At 42.0% G+C, this 17,349-nt stretch overlaps 1 protein-coding gene across 5 annotated transcripts in view; it reads left to right on the forward strand.

Moving 5' to 3' along the window:
* LOC106965494 (uncharacterized) overlaps positions 1 to 15,828 on the forward strand; it is a 34,333-nt gene extending 18,505 nt beyond the window's left edge. Inside the window, exons 3-4 of one of the 5 annotated variants that reach the window (XM_053225578.1) lie at positions 13,276 to 13,809; positions 15,343 to 15,828. In XM_053225578.1, the coding sequence (XP_053081553.1) occupies positions 13,276 to 13,809; positions 15,343 to 15,507 (699 nt within the window). In that variant the 3' untranslated portion in view covers positions 15,508 to 15,828. Of the gene's footprint in view, positions 1 to 5,953; positions 6,279 to 13,275; positions 14,597 to 15,342 lie in introns of those variants that run through there. The other 4 variants (XM_053225579.1, XM_053225580.1, XM_027074228.2 and 1 more) reach the window with 4 other exon arrangements.
* Positions 15,829 to 17,349: the final 1,521 nt, after the last annotated feature.

A 17,349-nucleotide genomic window follows, 5' to 3' on the forward strand; every position in this document is an offset into this window, starting at 1 on the left:
GGGGTAGATGGTAGGAAGAAGTTAGGGACCCAGGCGTCAGAGAGTAGCATGAGTCCTGGGCACCCAGAAGTTAGCAAATAGAGTGGGGAGAGATGAGGGCCAACTGCATGTATGAAATTGCTGATATTTCATCATTTTTGACCTATAAAATCAACAATTTCATCTGGTTCAAACTACGACTTCAGAAATTGCTTCAGTAGGGCCTATGTCTACCTATACTTTATTTTTTTAAAATGTTTATTTATTTATTTATTTTAGAGAGAGAGAGAGAGAGATTGAGAGAGAGCATGCACGAACCAGGGAGAAGCAGAGAGAGAGGGAGAGAGGGAATCCCAAGCAGGCTCTATGCTGTCAGTGCAGAGCCTGATGTGGGGCTCGAACTCAAGAAATGTGTGATCATAACCTAAGCCAAAATCAAGAGAGATGCTCAACAGACTGAACCACCCAGGCACCCCACCTATACTATAAAGGAGACTATAAGAAGGTCGTAGGGCACCTAGGTGGCTCATTTGGTTAAGCAACTGACTCTTGGTTTCAGATCAGGTCATGATCTCACTGCTTGTGGGCTTGAGCCCCATATGGGCTCCACAGCTGGCAGTGCGGAGACTGCTTGGGATTCTCTCTCTCTCCCACTCTCTCTGTCCCTCCCCCACTCATGCTCATTGTCTCTCTTAAAATAAATAAATAAACTTAAAAAAAGCTTAAGTAGCTTACACAAAGGTAAACAGAAATAATTAAATTGGAAAAAACTGCTCTTTACAGCTAGCAACTCTGCAGTTCCAGAAAGTAGTGAAGTGCTGGAGTTTCATGTGAAATCATGTATAGCCAAGAAGTAGCTCTGTTTATAGCTGCTGAAAAGTTTATAGCCGACTTAAAATCCCCCTCACTGTCGAGGAGGGTGGAGCAGTGCAGCAGATCTCTGTGTCTCCGAGCCTGGCATGCCTGTCTGGGCTACTTTTTCAGAGCAGGCCCTGGAGTACTATCATTCTATGCTGTGAGGAAGAGCATCAGCTAGGATTTTAGAAAGAGTTGGTAAAGACCTGGTACTTCCAGGGTAGCTCAGACAACTCTCTGCAAAGACAAAGCCTTGCTATAAGGAAGCCTGCACAGATGCTGAGATGAGCTGCTTACTATCTGTGGAGTCTTAGCTAAGTAGAACTCTCTGAGCCTCAGGACGCCTAGCTGTGCTGACAGCTCAGAGCCTGGAGCCTGCTTCAGATTCTGTGTCTCCCTCTCTCTCTGCCCCTCCACCCCACTCACACTCTGTGTCTCTCAAAAATGAATAAATGTTAAAAAAAATAAAACCTCTCTGAACCTCAGTTTCTTCCGCTATAGAATGGGATGGTAAGTCCTACCTCTTACGACTATATTGTCCACTAGAGTTGCCATATCTAATACCACTGGGTGGCCTGAACAACAGAAATGTATTTTCTCACAGTTTTTGGGGCCAGAAGTCCAAGATCAAGGTGTTGGATGGGTCAGTTTCTGATGAGGCCTCTCTTCTGGGCTTGTACATGGCTGTCTTCTTGCTGTCTTAACATGGCTTCATTTCTGTGAGGGTGCAGAGAGAGAGAGAGAGAGAGAGAGAGATCTGATATCTCTTCCTCTTCTTATAAGGACACCAGTCCTAACAGATTAAGATCTCATCCTTATGACCTCATTTAACTTTTATTACCTTCTTATGGGCCCTATCTCCAAAAACAGTCACGTTGGGGATTAGAGTGTCAACATACACATTAGGGAGGGGGCACAACTCAGTCTAGAACAGACTGTTTTCAGAGTATCAAGACATAGATTATGCTCTGAAAATGGCAGTTCTTTTGGTGTGGGTCATAGAAGAGGTCAAGCAGTTTCAGTGAATCTGCCTGCTGAATCAAGAAGGTCTGAGCAGACTAAGCCAAAGATACCCCCAGGTCCTTGGTGAAGAAGAAATAAAAGTAAAGACCACACCCCTACAGTAGATTACCAATATTTTGCTACACTTCTTTTTATGCTTTAAAGGTTCATCTAATAACTGTGTTTTTTTTTTTTTTCATGATGACACCTTCTCCCTTACTTCCTACATTCTGTCAGCCACTAGCTGTCCTTGATCTACATTCCCCACTCTCCTATTAGTCCAGGTCTCCACTCCTGATGAATTAGATACTCACTGTGGCTTCCTCTGTTCTTTTGCCACCATTCAGTCCCACCCACTCTCACACCCTAGACAGGCTGGTAGCTTAAAGTGTAAACTAGATCATATCACCTCTCCACTCGAAATGTTTTGATGATTCCTATTATTTTTAGGATAAACTCAAACTTTATACCAAGCTTTCAAGGGCCCTCCTTATATCTTCTGGCTCTTACCCATCTCTCCAGCTTCATTGTCTTTCAACCCCACTTTCTCATTCTCTGACCTAGATGCCTCTGGGTTACTGCTCAAGCTGCTCTGCCTGCCCACACTCATCTGTTCTCCACACCCTTATACCAGACTCATTTTTTAGATCTCAGGTTCCAAGTGACACAACCCAGAAAGCTTTCGTTGGGAGATTAGGCTGCGTACCTAGCCCATGTGCTCACATTCTTTTTGTCCTAACAGCTATCTCCCCATATTGAAATCTGTGGTTGTCTCTATCTCCCCCTTCAAACTGTAAGTTCTGGGGAGGGTCTTATTTATTGTTTTGTTCTCAGCATCTAGCACAGCAACTGGCACATAGTAGGTACTCAATAAATACTAGTCAAATTAACCAATTATGGTTTTTTTTAATGTTTTTATTTATTTTTGAGACAGAGAGAGCATGAATGAGGGAGGGGCAGAGAGAGAAGGAGACACAGAATCAGAAGCAGGCTCCAGGCTCTGAGCCATCAGCCCAGAGCCCAACGCGGGGCTCGAACTCACGGACTGTGAGATCGTGACCTGAGCCGAAGTCGGATGCTTAACCGACTGAGCCACCCAGGCGCCCCTAACCAATTATGTTTTTAGAAACTGTTTTGGATAGTTGTATACCCATGTTCATAGCAGCATTATTCACAAAAGCCAAAAGGTGAAAACAGTTAACTGATTCATCCCCAGTTAACTGATGGATGAATGGATAAACAAAATGTGGTATATCCATACAATGGACTATTATTTAGCTTTAAAAAAGAAAGAAATTCTGACACATACTACAACATGGAGGAAACTTGAGGACACTATACTAAGTAAAATAAGCCTGTCACAAAAGGATGGCACAAAAGGATGGTATGACTCCTCTTATTTGAGGTTCCTAGAGTAGTCAAAGTCATAGAGACAGAAAGTAGAATGGTAGTTGCCAGGGACTCAGGGGAGAGGGAAATGAGGAGTTAGTGTTGAATGGGTACAGAGCTTTAGTCTGGGAGGAAAGAAAAGTTCTGGAGATGGATGGTAGTAATAGTTGCACAGCATGGGGAATATATTTAATGTCACTAAACTGTACACTTAAAAATGGTTAAAATGATAAATTTCATGTTTGTGTATTTTGCTGCAATAAAAAATAACCACTAAAATCGTTTTTATAAAATTTCAAACAACAAGAACAAAATAAAACCTCTAGGTAATGCTGGATAAAAAGAGATAGAGAGAGAGAGAGAGAGAGAGAGAGAGAGAGAGAGAGAGAATGAATCAGGAGGGACCCCTGCTGGGATCTGTGGTTGAGATTCAGGAGCCAGTGGGCAGACTAGGTTAGTAGCCCTCATAAAGCGTCCCTATGTAGTCAGGCTCATTGTCTCTGGATGTGCTTCAAGTTATCCTCTCACCCTCTCAAGACTGCTGCTGCTCATTTTTTTGTTCATTTCAATGGAGATGATTAAAATAAACACTTGGGGTGCCTGGCTGGCTCAGTTGGTTAAATGTCTGACTCTTGATTTTGGCTCAGGTCATGATCTCACTGTTGTCAGGTTGAGCCCTGTGTTGGCTCTGTGCTGACAGCATGAAGCCTGCTTAGGAGTCTCTCTCCCTCTCTCTCTGCCCTTCCCCCACTCATTCTCTCTTCCCTCCTCTTTCCCAAAATAAAATGAACACTCAGGGTTTTATATATCACTATCCTTAAGGTCTATTCCACTTGGCAGAGTACCTTAAAAGAGGTTTCTTTGCAACTTTGGAAGTGAAACATTATTTAAGCACCCAGTGGCCGACTGTTCTTCAAAGATGATCATAACTTTATCTCCCATCTTGCATGATTTCTGCAATGAGACCATTAGGAAGAGAGGTCTATTTCCCTCTCCTTGAGCCTAGATGCAGAAGTGACATTGTGTGGCTTTTGAGGCTGGCCTCCAAGAGGCAGTGTAGTTTCTGCTCTTTTGCTCTCTGTGAGAGCCAGCTGCCATGCAGTAAAGAAGCTGCAGATAAAATACTGAGTGATGAGGCAGCTAGCATGTGCAATGAGAGAGGCCATGCTGGGTAGCGGACTATATGGTATGTGAGTGAAACTTCTTAGGCCTTCCAGCTCAGCCCAGCTGCCATTCGACTGCAACTTCATGGACACCCCCGTTAATCCCAGCTGGAACAAAAGAACTAGCCAACCAGGCATTGCCCAGACTTTTAACCCACAGAATCATTAGAAGTAAATAAGCCATTGCTGCTCTAAGTCACTAAGTTTTGAAATGGCTTGATTTGAAGCAATAGATAACCCAAGCCCCATCTTCTACCAAATTAAACACTAGAATGTATAATTGTAGTACAGCATTCTAGTACCTCCACTCCAGTTTGTATTCATTGTAATAATATTAACATAGATATAAAAGAAAGAAATCCATATACAACACCACCATTCCAATGCTTTCTCTGTTTTCACTTATCCATACGTTTTTCTGTTAGTGTATGATAGGCATACATAGTGAAACAATGTTGTATTTATTGAGCACGTGACATTGTGCTGTTTTTCTCTCTCTTCACATTGTATTTTCCATTCACCCATTGAACAAGCATTTACTGAGACCTACTTCATGTTAGGCACAGAGGATTTGGAGCTAAATGACTGCATACTATTTTTTCCATATTTTTAATCATTCACATAATTCCTGTGAAATTGCTCTTTGAATTGAATGCAAATTAATCCAGGTGTTTCTTTTCTTGTCTGTTTATAAATTTTAGCTCTGAAGAATGTGTGGTAACCTATAATATGACCTATAGTATCAAACCATACAATTAAAATTATCAGGAAAGGAAAATAAATATACCATGAACCTAGTCTAATAGAATTACTATAATTGAACATATAGCTCTGAGATTTCAGGCAAGGCAAAAAGAAAACAGTGAAACAGTCATTCTCATTGCTTGACTTAAAGCAAGCCCATCACACTTCTGATGGGGATGGAGATCTTGACTTCCCTACACAGGAGGAACTGCTGGTGGACTAGAGGTGAGGAGGTGGAGACAGTATACATAGGAGAGGCTCAGCTTTATCCAGGAACTTGGCTAGGAGGAAGAGTAGGGTGTAGGGAAGCTAGGCAAGGGCAAGAGTGCTGGTGGGAAAATTCTGTGGCGAGGCAGAAATCGAGGATTCAGGGGAGAGTTTTGACTGAGGAGATGGGGTCCTTGGGAAGGTCCAGGTATGGGATCTGGGACTCATTTGGAAAATGAGGGAGTTTCCTGGCTGGCAATCACTGTTTTTTCAGTTTAAATGAGATGAGAGTGTAGCAGAAAGGGGTTGGAGGTTTGAGAAGAATGGGAAAGGTACCAGCTACTCCTTGTTGAATCTGCTGATAGTCTGTTTCAGAGTCATACTATTGAGGCATCTGAATCCAGGAGTAGATAAGGAAAAGGACAGACCATGACCTGGATATCACCAGGGCCCTGGCTCAATCTTCCAAGCAGGCTCCTGACCCTGTACAAACCCTCCATTCTACACTATAGAATACTTGATCTGAAGGTTCTCCTACACCTGCTTTTCTGAGAGTGATGATTTGTAGAGGCTGTGAAGACAGGCAGGTGGCATAGCCAATGGGGCAGCTAGCTGAGAGATTCTAAGGAGAGGAACAGTTGGTGAGGAAGGAGAGGTTTCCTGTTGACCACCAGGTTTTACATAGGAGAGGAGAGAAAAAGCAGGGCTTCAGAGCTGTGGCAGCAGAAGCAGGGACACAAATGGTCCAGACCGGATCCACTCCTCCAGCCACTGCAGTAAAAACCTGCCCTTTTAGTCACCACTCAACACATGTTACCAGAGATTTGATGCTTCAATTTGAGTGACTGGGATTTGGCCACAAAACTGTCTCTGAAGGAAGGAAAGCAAAGATCTGTGAGTCTGACCATCAACTGTTTTATTTCCCATGAGAGTTGGCAGGTGAGGGTTCGGAGACCCACCATGGCCTTCCTCCTTTCCTCCTTGTTATCTTTGGACCATGCGCTTGCAAAGCAGATGAAATCCAAAGTTTAGGCTGCCAAGTTAGACACTCTGGTTTCTAATCCTGACTACTCCATGTACTTGGCTATATAATGATCATGGGGGAGTTACTTAGCCATTCTAAATCTCAGTTTTCTTGTCTAGAAATTGAGAATATTTATCTCATAAGGTTGTTCTAAAGAATAAATGATACATCAATATCCATTTATGGCAGAGTACCTAGCACATAGTAAATGCCCAGTATGTGCATTGTTTTCCCACTGTCCCATCTACCCGCTTTGGCTCTTCTCCTTGGCAGGCTTACTGGGTAGTCCTACATCCATGAGCTCACTCTGGAGCCTGCCTCTCATTCCTATGTATGACTATTTGAGTGATGTGAACTGATTCTTGGGGGTAATTTAGAAATATTGCTGAGTCTCAGACACCTTTGAAGAAGACTTTTCAGCACTAGCTGTGACAATTTTTTAGTAAAATGCAAAGCATTTAAAAAGAACCCCAGAAAACAACAAGTGTTGGCAAGGACATGGGGAAATTAGAACACTTATGTGTTGCTGGTGGGAATGCAGATGGCACAGCTGCTATGAAAAAACATTGTGGTGATCCCTCAAAAAAATTAAACATAGATTTACCATGTTATCCAGCAATTCTGCTTCTTGTTATATACTCACAAGAAGTGATTGGAAAGTCAAACATATCTGTACATCCATGTTAATAGTCGTTTTATTTATTTATTTATTTATTTATTTATTTATTATTTAATATGAAATTTATTGTCAAATTGGTTTCCATACAACACCCAGTGCTCATCCCAACAGGTGCCCTCCTCAATGCCCATCACCCAATTTCCCCTCCCTTCCACTCCCCATCAACCCTCAGTTTGTTCTCAGCATTTAAGAGTCTCTTATGTATTTAAGAGTCTCTCAGTATTTAAGAGTCCCCTTCCCTCTCTGTAACTTTTTTTCCTCTTCCCCTCCCCCATGATCTTCTGTTAAGTTTCTCAGGATCCATATAAGAGTGAAAACATATGGTGTCTGTCTTTCTCTGTATGACTTATTTCACTTAACACAACACTCTTCAGTTCCATCCACGTTGCTACAAAAGGCCATATTTCATTCTTTCTCATTGCTAAGTAGTATTCCATTGTATATATAAACCACAATTTCTTTATCCGTTCATCAGTTGGTGGACATTTAGGCTCTTTCCATAGTTTGGTTATTGTTGAAAGTGCTGCTATAAACATTGGGGTACAAGTGCCCCTATGCATCAGCACTCTTGTATCCCTTAGGTAAATTCCTAGCAGTGCTATTGCTGGGTCATAAGGTAGATCTATTTTTAATTTTTTGAGGAACATCCACACTGTTTTCCAGAGTGGCTGCACCAATTTGCATTCCCATCAACAGTGCAAGAGGGTTCTCATTTCTCCACATCCTCTTCAGCATCTATAGTCTCCTGATTTGTTCATTTTAGTCACTCTGACTGGCGTGAGGTGATATCTCAGTGTGGTATGGTCGTTTTATTCAAACAGTCAAAAAGTGGAAACAACCCAAATGTCCATCAATGAATGTATATATAAGCAAAATGTAGTATTTCCATACAGTGGAATATTATTTAGCCATTAAAAGGAAGGACAACTTGACACCTGCTACAATGTAGATGAAACTTTAAGATTTTATGCTAAGTGAAATAAGCCAGTTGCAAAAGGATGAATATGGCATGGTTTCTCTTAGAGGAGGTTCCCAGAGTATTCAAACTCCTAGAGACAGAAAGTAGAGTTGTGGTTTCCAGGGATTCAGAGAGAGTGGGGGGCGAAAGGGAGTTATTGTTTAGGGGCAGAACTTCAGTCTTGGAAGATGAAAAAGTTCTGGGGGTGGATGGTGATGATGGTTGCACAAGGGTGTGAATGTACTCAATGTCACAGAAGTGTACACTTCAAAATGATCATAATGGTAGATTCTGTGTTAATGTGTATTTCATCACAAAAAACTCCTCAAAATTTGTTAAATATTCTAAATCTCAAATTAAATGATTGGTCACTGCCATGTACAAGAACACATGTAAAACAGGACAACCATTGATGATTACCCAAATTAAGCTAATAAAAAGATTTAAGGTCAAGGCCAAGATGGCTGAGCAGCATGGAAGTTTTTTACATCTCTTTTCCCTGAAATGCAGCTAGATCAACACCAAACCATCTTGCACACCTAAAAAATTGATCTGAGGATTAACTCAACAATCTGCATAACTGAACCACAGAACTCGGCAGGTACATGGCACGGAGAGGTGAACTGAGGGAGAGAGAAGCCATGGAGGGTAGGGACCTGTTTTTGTTTGTGGAGAGAGGACAGAGACAGTGGGGAGAGTACAGGAAAAGCCCTCTCCCCAAAAATAGCTGGAGAAAAAGAGAAAGAGTGGAAACACCCATAAGAGAATTAATAAGAAAGGGAGAAAGGAGAAAGGAGAGGGTGTGGATACCATTATGACTCAATGAACAGGAGAGAACAGAGTCTGAAACTCCATGACTTGATACCTGGTGGAGCTCTGGTGGGAACAGTGAATCCCCAGGAGCAGACAGTGAGGTCCGAGGGATCCTCGGGCCACATAGGGAGAAGTGGTTCATCTGCTGAGAAGACATTTGGTAGGTTGTGTGGACTCCCCACAGGCAAAGGTCTCAGTGGACCCTGGAGAACAACCATGTTTGCTGGTGTTGGAACAAGGGACATCCACACACACATACTGGGCATTTACTATGTGCTAGGCACTCTGCTATAAATGGACACTTATTTGTAAATAGTATGTGCATTGTTTTTCCACTGTCCCAACATCTGTACCCCCAACGTGAAAGAACCCAAATATATAAATCAATTAATCACAAACATACAGAAACTCATTGACAATAATACCATAATAGTAGGGGACTTCAACACCCCACTTACAGCAATGGACAGATCATCTAAACAGAAAATCAACAAGGAAACAATGGCTTTGAATGACACACTGGACTGGGTGGACTTAACAGGTATATTTAGAACATTTGATCTTAAAGCAGCAGAATACACATTCTTCTCAAGTGCATATGGAACATTCTCCAGAATAGATCACACACTGGGTCACAAATCAGCCCTCAACAAGTACAAAAGATTGAGATCAGACCATACCTGTTTTGAGACCACAATGTTATGAAACTCAAATGTCAACCCCAAGAAAACATTTGGAAAGACAACACATACTTGGAGACTAAAGAACATCCTACTAAAGAACGAATGGGCTAATGAAGAAGTTAAAGAGGAAATTAAAATGTCCACAGTCCAAAACCTCTGGGACTCAGCAAAGGCTGTCATAAGAGGGAAGTATATAGCAATCCAGGCCTTCCTAAGGAAGGAAAAAAGTTCTCAGATACACCACCTAACCTTACACCTTAAAGAGCTGGAAAAAGAACAGGAAATAAAACCCCAAATGAGCAGAAGATAGGAAATAATAAAGATTAGAGCAGAAATCAATGCTATTGAAATAAAAAAACAGTAGAACAGATCAATGAAACCAGGAGCTGGTTCTTTGAAAGAGTTAACAAAATTGATAAATCCCTAGCCAGTTTGATCAAAAAGAAAAAGGAAATGACCCAAATAAATAAAATCAAGAACAAAAGAGGAGAGATCACAACCAACACTGCAGAAATACAAACAATAAGAAGAGAATATCATGAGCAATTATATGCCAATAAATTGGGCAACCTGGAAGAAATGGACAAATTCCTAGAAACATATAAACTACCAAAAGTGAAACAAGAAGAAATAGAAAATTTGAACAGACTCATAATCAGTAAAAAAATCAAATTAGTAATCAAAAATCTCCCAAAAAACAAGAGCCCAGGTCAGATGGTTTTCTAATTCTACCAAACATTTGAAGAAGAGCTAACACCTATTCTTTTGAAACTATTTCAAAAAATAGATATTGGAGGAAAATTTCCAAACTCATTCTATGAAGCCAGTATTACCTTGATTCCAAAACCAGAGACCCCACTAAAAAGAAGGACTGCAGACCAATTTCCCTGATGAACATGGATGCAAAAATCCTCAACAAGATACTAGCCAACCGAATCCAACAATACATTAAAAGAATTATTCACCACAACCAAGTGAGATTTATACCTGGGATGCAGGGCTGGTTCAGTGTCTGCAAAACAATCAATGTGATGCATCACATCAATAAAAGAAAGGACAAGAACCAGATGATCCTTTCAATAGATACAGAAAAAGAATTTGACAAAATACACCATCCTTTCTTGATAAAAACCCTCAGGAAAGTAGAGATAGAAGGAGCATATCTCAAGATCATAAAAGCCATATGTGAAAGACCCACCACTAATATCATCCTTAATGGGGAAGAACTGAGAGCTAAGTTCAGCTAAACTAAGGTCAGGAACATGACAGGGATGTCCACTCTCACTACTGTTATTCAACATAGTATTGGAAGTCCTAGCCTCAGCAATCAGGCAACACAAAGGAATAGAAGGCATCCAGATCAGCAAAGAGGAAGTCAAACTTTCACTCTTCACAGACAACATGATACTGTATATGGAAAACCCAAAAGATTCCACCAAAAAACTGCTAGAATTGATTCATGAATTCAGCAAAGTTGCAGGATATAAAATCAACACACAGAAATCGGTTGCATTCCTATACACCAACAATGAAGCGACAGAAAGAGAAATCAAGATCCCATTTACAGTTGCACAAAAAACCATAAAATACCTAGGAATAAATCTAACCAAAGAGGTGAAAAAATCTATACACTGAAAACTATAGAAAGCTTATGAAAGAAATTGAAGAAGACACACACACACACACACAAAGAGGAAAAAGATTCCATGCTCCTGGATAGGAAGAACAAATATTGGTAAATGTCGATACTACCCAAAGCAATCTACATATTCAATGCAATCCCTATCAAAATAACACCAGCATTCTTCACAGAGCTAGAACAAATGATCCTAAAATTTGTATGGAACCAGAAAAGACCCCGAATAGCCAAAGCAATCTTGAAAAAGAAAACCAACGCAGGAGGCATCACAATCCCAGACTTCGAGCTATACTACAAAGCTGTAACCGTCAAGACAGTATGGTACTGGCACAAGAGCAGACATTCAGATTAATGGAACAGAATAGAGAACCCAGAAATGGACCCACAAACGTATGGCCAACTAATCTTTGACAAAGCAGGAAAGAATATCCAATGGAATAAAGACAGTCTCTTCAGCAAGTGGTGCTGGGAAAACTGGACAGCGACATGCAGAAGAATGAACCTGGACCACTTTCTTACACCCTACACAAAAATAAACTCAAAATGGATGAAAGACCTCAATGTAAGTCAGGAAGCCATCAAAATCGTCGAGGAGAAAGCAGGCAAAAACCTCTTTGATCTTGGCCACAGCAACTTCTTACTCAACACGTCTCTGGAGACAAAGGAAACAAAAGCCAAAATGAACTATTGGGACCTCATCAAAATAAAAAGCTTCTGTACAGTGAAGGAAACAATCAGCAAAACTAAAAGGCCACCAATGGAATGGGAGAAGATATTTGCAAATGACATATCAGATAAAGGGTTAGCATCCAAAATCTATAAAGATAAACTCAACACCCAAAAAACAAATAATCCAGTGAAGAAATGGGCAAAGGACAGGAAGAGACATTTTTCCAAAGAAGATATCCAGATAGCTAACAGACACATGAAAAAAATGCTCAACACCACTCATCATCAGGGAAATACAAATCAAAACCACAATGAGATACCATCTCACACCTGTCAGAATGGCCAAGATTAACAACTCAGGAAGCAACAGATATTGGCGAGGATGCGGAGAAAGAGGATCTCTTTTGCCCTGCTGGTAAGAATGCAAACTTGTGCGGCCACTCTGGAAAACAGTATGGAGGTTCCTCAAAAAGTTAAAAATAGAACTACCATATGACCGAGCAATTGTACTACTAGGTATTTATCCAAGGGGTACAGGTGTGCTGTTTCAAAGGGACACATGCACCCCCATGTTTATAGCAGCACTATCAACAATAGCCAAAGTATAGAAAGAGCCCAAATGTCCATCGATGGATGAATGGATAAAGAAGATGTGGTATATATATACAATGGAGTATCACTCAGCAATCAAAAAGAATGAAATCTTGCCATTTGCAACAACATGGATAGAACTAGAGGGTATTATGCTAAGCGAAATAAGTCAGTCAGAGAAAGACAAATATCATATGACTTCACTCATATGTAGATACAAAACAGATGAACATAAAGAAAGGGAAGCAAAAATAACATAAAAACAGGGAAGGGGACTCTTAAAGAGTATTATTAGTAGTAGTCGTATCAATACCTATGGTGATAGGTACCCTCTGAAGAATTGTGGATGGAACAGAAGCCATGTGCATGAAAGAAAAGGAAATGTTCTATTTTTCTCTATAGTCTTAAGAAATCTCCTGGCAAAGATACAAAGTATAGAGATTGTCATAGGGCTTCTAGAACAACCAGACACACCTGAATAGTTAAATTCATTTATTCATTCCATCCTTTTGTTCATTTATCAAGTCTAATTAGACCCTTATGTGTCATTATCTATACCGGATGATATGGACATTTTAACTGTGAATAAAGTTTGACTCCTGACCTCCAGAAGCTGATAATCTAGTAGGAAAGATGAGATATGTAACTGTTGTGCAGTTGGGCGTGTCCAGAGTGGACAGCCTTTATCATAGGCTGAAACGTGGAGAGAGGAATTACCATATCATGGGGCACAAATACTGCATGTGTATAAAGATATGAAACTGACAGCTGGTAGTAGATCTAAAACCTGAGCCATCTCCTTGGATGTGCTTAGGATTCTTGGCCACCTGCTCGCAAGTACTGACACTGTGTTCTTCTTTCCTTTCCTGCCCTTCTTGAGGTGCTGTCAGGAGTCCTCCTGGTCTTGGATTCTGTGGTCCCTTGGGATTCTGAAGAGATGGCTGCAGCAGCAGTGGCTGGACTGATCCCTGTGCTACACTCAGTGGCTGGTGACAAATCCCGCTACTATATTGGGCGACAGCTGTGGTTTGGGTTCATCGCTGTGTATGGAGTGGTGGTGTATGTGGTCCGCATGCCCTGGGTTCCCATCCATGAAGATTTCTGGTGCCATGGCAACATTACCAATACTTGTTTGATTGAGTGTTTTGAAAAAAGTTTTAACAGTCCTGTAGTGGGAATTTGGTACTTTTTTTTCTTTATTTTCTTGGCCCTCTTCTTCCTCATGGAATTCTTCATGGCTCAGATTCGGCACAAGCAAATCAAAGCCAAGTCAGTGGAGTCAGCGGCAGGTGAAATGGAGGAGGGCTCCATGGTGGGAATCCAGGAGCATGCCCCTTCCCCGAAGAAGTCCATCCTGAACTTCCACCAGGAGAAGATGCTTTTGCTTTTGTATCTCCTTTACTTCCTCCTGCAGGTTGGTGCACAGTGTGTGTTTTTATTTTTTCTCATGTACCAACACCTGCCCCTGGTGAGCCAAGCCATCATTCACTGCAGCACCAAGAGCTGTCCAGGACCCTATTTCTGCCTGATCAGGGGGACCATGGAGAAGCGAATGTCCATCTACACCCTCATCACCTTATCCTTCATGATCATCCTCTTCTGTTCAGGTTTCTTCATGTACAGCATCCACCATTACCTGCTAAAAGGGCTTGCCAGTGCTAAGTTTTGGCTTGACTAATGTTTGAAGTTCTTATTGAGAGTCTTTCCTCCCTTACACTAGGAAGTTTGTGTTCCTTTAAATATTGTGTCTGGGGCAGGGCTTCTTCCTGCTGTTTCTTTGCTTTAGTCCTTCATAAAATAAACATTTATTGTTCTTGTGTCCTCTCTCTACAGCCAGGCTCAGGTTGTCTAACTGTGTGTGTGTGGGGGGGGTGGGTGGTACACACTTGATAACATTTCAGAGTTTTCTCAAATGTGTTATCTAATTTGGTCCTCCCCAGAAGCCTGTGGCCTTGAGCTTGCTACTTCATCCTTCCAGTATTTTCAAATCAGGAAGAGCTTTCATAGTCTTAGAACTAAGAGCATTAAAGATTCAGAGGAGATTGGCTGACTTGTGCTCTGGCCTCCCCAATTTGGGTTGTAAATAAAGGGAAGGTAATTCTTCTCTACAGGAAAATTCTCAGCTGGACTGTCAGAGCAAGTTACTCAAGCTCCTAGGTGTGGGCGCAGTCTTGCCACCTCACTTGAGTCTCCAATGAGGACTGAATAAATCTGGATGAATCCCACTGGGGAGAGGATGAGTGTGGGTAGGGTGGGAATGAGGTTTGGAGGAATCAGTGCACTGGGTTTCACTATGTTCAGAATCTTGTCTTTCTCCAAGACCTGACCTGTCTATCTTTTTAAAAATTTTATTATCATTTTTCTGTACCTGTTTATCTTGAGTTATATTGAAGCTCAGGTCAAGTCTACACATACGTTACTAACAATGCTTTGTGCTCCCTGCTGAGTCATGCTATTTGCAAGCACAAGGTGGTTTGACCAGATATGGCTAAAGCTCTCCACATCTGGGGGGAGGCAACAAGATGGGGATCAGAGTGAATATGCTACAGAGAAGGTATGGCTAGTTACCTCATCCTGTGCTAAGCAGTTGTCCCCAGAACTAATTTGAGTAGCCATCTTGTGCCTGAGGCTTAGGTTCCTTCCAGGTGCTTCGTGTGAGATGAAGAACGAGGGCAATGCCAAGAGCCTTACCTTGTTGGGTACAGTCTGTGTTGTCCAAGCAAGCATAATGTTCCGAAACTACTTAGTTGGATGTAGTTGGAATTTTTTTGAGGCTGACTGTGACAGGCAGATCCCAAGGTCTCCCCCAATGATTTTCTGCCTCCTGGTATCCATGTCTTTGTATAATCCCTCCTTATGAATGTAAGCAGAAACTGTGACTTGCTTCTAACCAATAAGATGTCACTCCTTTGATTATGTCATATTATATATAACTCTATTTTAGCAGATTAGAACAAGACTTTCCCTTGCTGGCTTTGAAGAGGCATTCATGGCAAGGAATTGCAAGTGGCTTCTTAGGGCTGAGAGTGGCACCCAGCTGACTGCCAGCAGAAAATGGGGTCATACAACTGCAAAGGAATTAAATTCTTCCCACAACTTGAAAGAACTTTAAAGTGGATTCTTCCCCAGTCAAGCCTCCAGATGAGAATACAGCCCAGCTTACCCCTAGATTGCAGTTTTGCAAAACCATGCACAGAGGTCCCATGCCTGGGCTCCTAACCCACAGAAACTGTGAGATAATATGTGCATGTTGGGGTGCCTGTGGGGCTCAGTTGCTTAAGTGTCTGACACTTGATTTTGCCTCAGGTCATGATCTTATGGTTTGTGAGTTCAAGCCCCACATTGGGCTCTGCACTGATAGTGTGGAGCCTACTTGAGATTCTGCCTCTTTCTCTGCCCCTCCCCCACGCGTAGTCTCTCTGTCTCTCTCAAAACAAATAAATAAACTTAAAAAAATATATGTATGTTGTTTTAAGCTGCTAAGTTTGTGGAGATTTGTTACATAGCAATAGAAAACTAACACACTGACCCCAGGGGCCCCACAATGGTATAAGAGCCAGTGGAGGCTGGCTGGTCTCAGCATTAATGAATCTGAGGTTTTCACAGCTTTTCTTCCATCCCAGGAAACAATACTCCTTTGCTTTCTTCCAGCAGGTGACCCAGTCACAGTCTGAGGGGCTTGTATAAGTTTTAGCAGAGAGTGCCAGAGACTAAGGTGACTGCTGCTTCTGACCCTTCTGCCTAGAAGGCTCCTGCATAGGCCAGCCCTGGAAAGATTCTTACTGTCCTGAATGATCCACCTTGATCTGCACTGGTGTCGTACAGGTGGGATCTGAGGTTCCAGAACCTCCTGTTGCAATACTACTGTAAAATGAGAACTTGCTGGGCTCACACAATCTCCACCAGGCACAAAGCTTGGCAGTTGGTGCTGCTGGATGCCACCTTCTACTATCATCCTAGGCTGGGCATCTTTGAGCACAACTGTGTGTAGGGGCCTCTGAGGCCCCATTTTGAAACTCAGCTGGGTTTGTGGAGAGGCCACACCCTGTGGATGCGGTTTTATCCAGTGCATGCTTGGAAGTTGTGTAGAAGAGGGAACTGTGAAAAAATTTAGGGGTGAATCAGAGCCAAGTGTTGCTGTATATCCAGTATCCTGAAGAGTGTCTGGTACATAGTAAGGACACTAAATACATTTTTGGACAAATGGAGTATAATCCTGTGCTCTAAAAGAATCTTGATGCTATTCCTAGAGCTTGTGGGTAGTGGTAATACTATTCTCAGGCAGGTTTATTGAGAGTCAAAACTCAAGGTCTGGTTTATATCCCCAGTAAACCTTGCATTTCCCCTTTCCCTGGGCTTATCCTGGTTGCAGGCATGGTGCTCAGTGGTTGGATCTGTGCCATCTTGTTTCACAGAATAGAGGCTGCATCAGAGACTTTAGCTTAATTACAAGAAGGACAGTCTGGACAGTGACAGCAGTCCATCAACAGCTATATTTGAGCATGCAATTATCCAGATGAAGACTGTCTCAGACAGAGGGAAGAGCAAGGGCTCTGAGGTGGTGTATTGGTCAAAGTTTAATCAGGAACAGAAATGACACCAATAATTTGAACAAGGAGAGTTTGGTGCAAAGTCTAAGTAGTCAAAGGTGATTACGTAATGGGATAAAAGAGGACTATAAGGGATCTGGAAGTAGCAATCACAGAAAACAGCTTCTGCTTCTAGGACTGATGGAGATGAACCAGGAGGGAAGGGTATGACTGCTACAGGAACATGTAGCCTGTGGGGGATGAGAAAATCTGCCAGAGGGTGACAAACTTGGGTCAGAGCTACTCTGTAGAAGCAGACTCACTTGTCAGAGAGTGCAAATGAAGCCAGTCCATAGGGCTATTTAGATGAGTTCTAGTAAGCCTCCCACACACCAGAACTTGGTGGCTGCTGCACCAAGAAATAG

Source organism: Acinonyx jubatus, chromosome B4 (genome assembly GCF_027475565.1).
Source record: "Acinonyx jubatus isolate Ajub_Pintada_27869175 chromosome B4, VMU_Ajub_asm_v1.0, whole genome shotgun sequence".
Classification (NCBI taxonomy): domain Eukaryota; kingdom Metazoa; phylum Chordata; class Mammalia; order Carnivora; family Felidae; genus Acinonyx; species Acinonyx jubatus.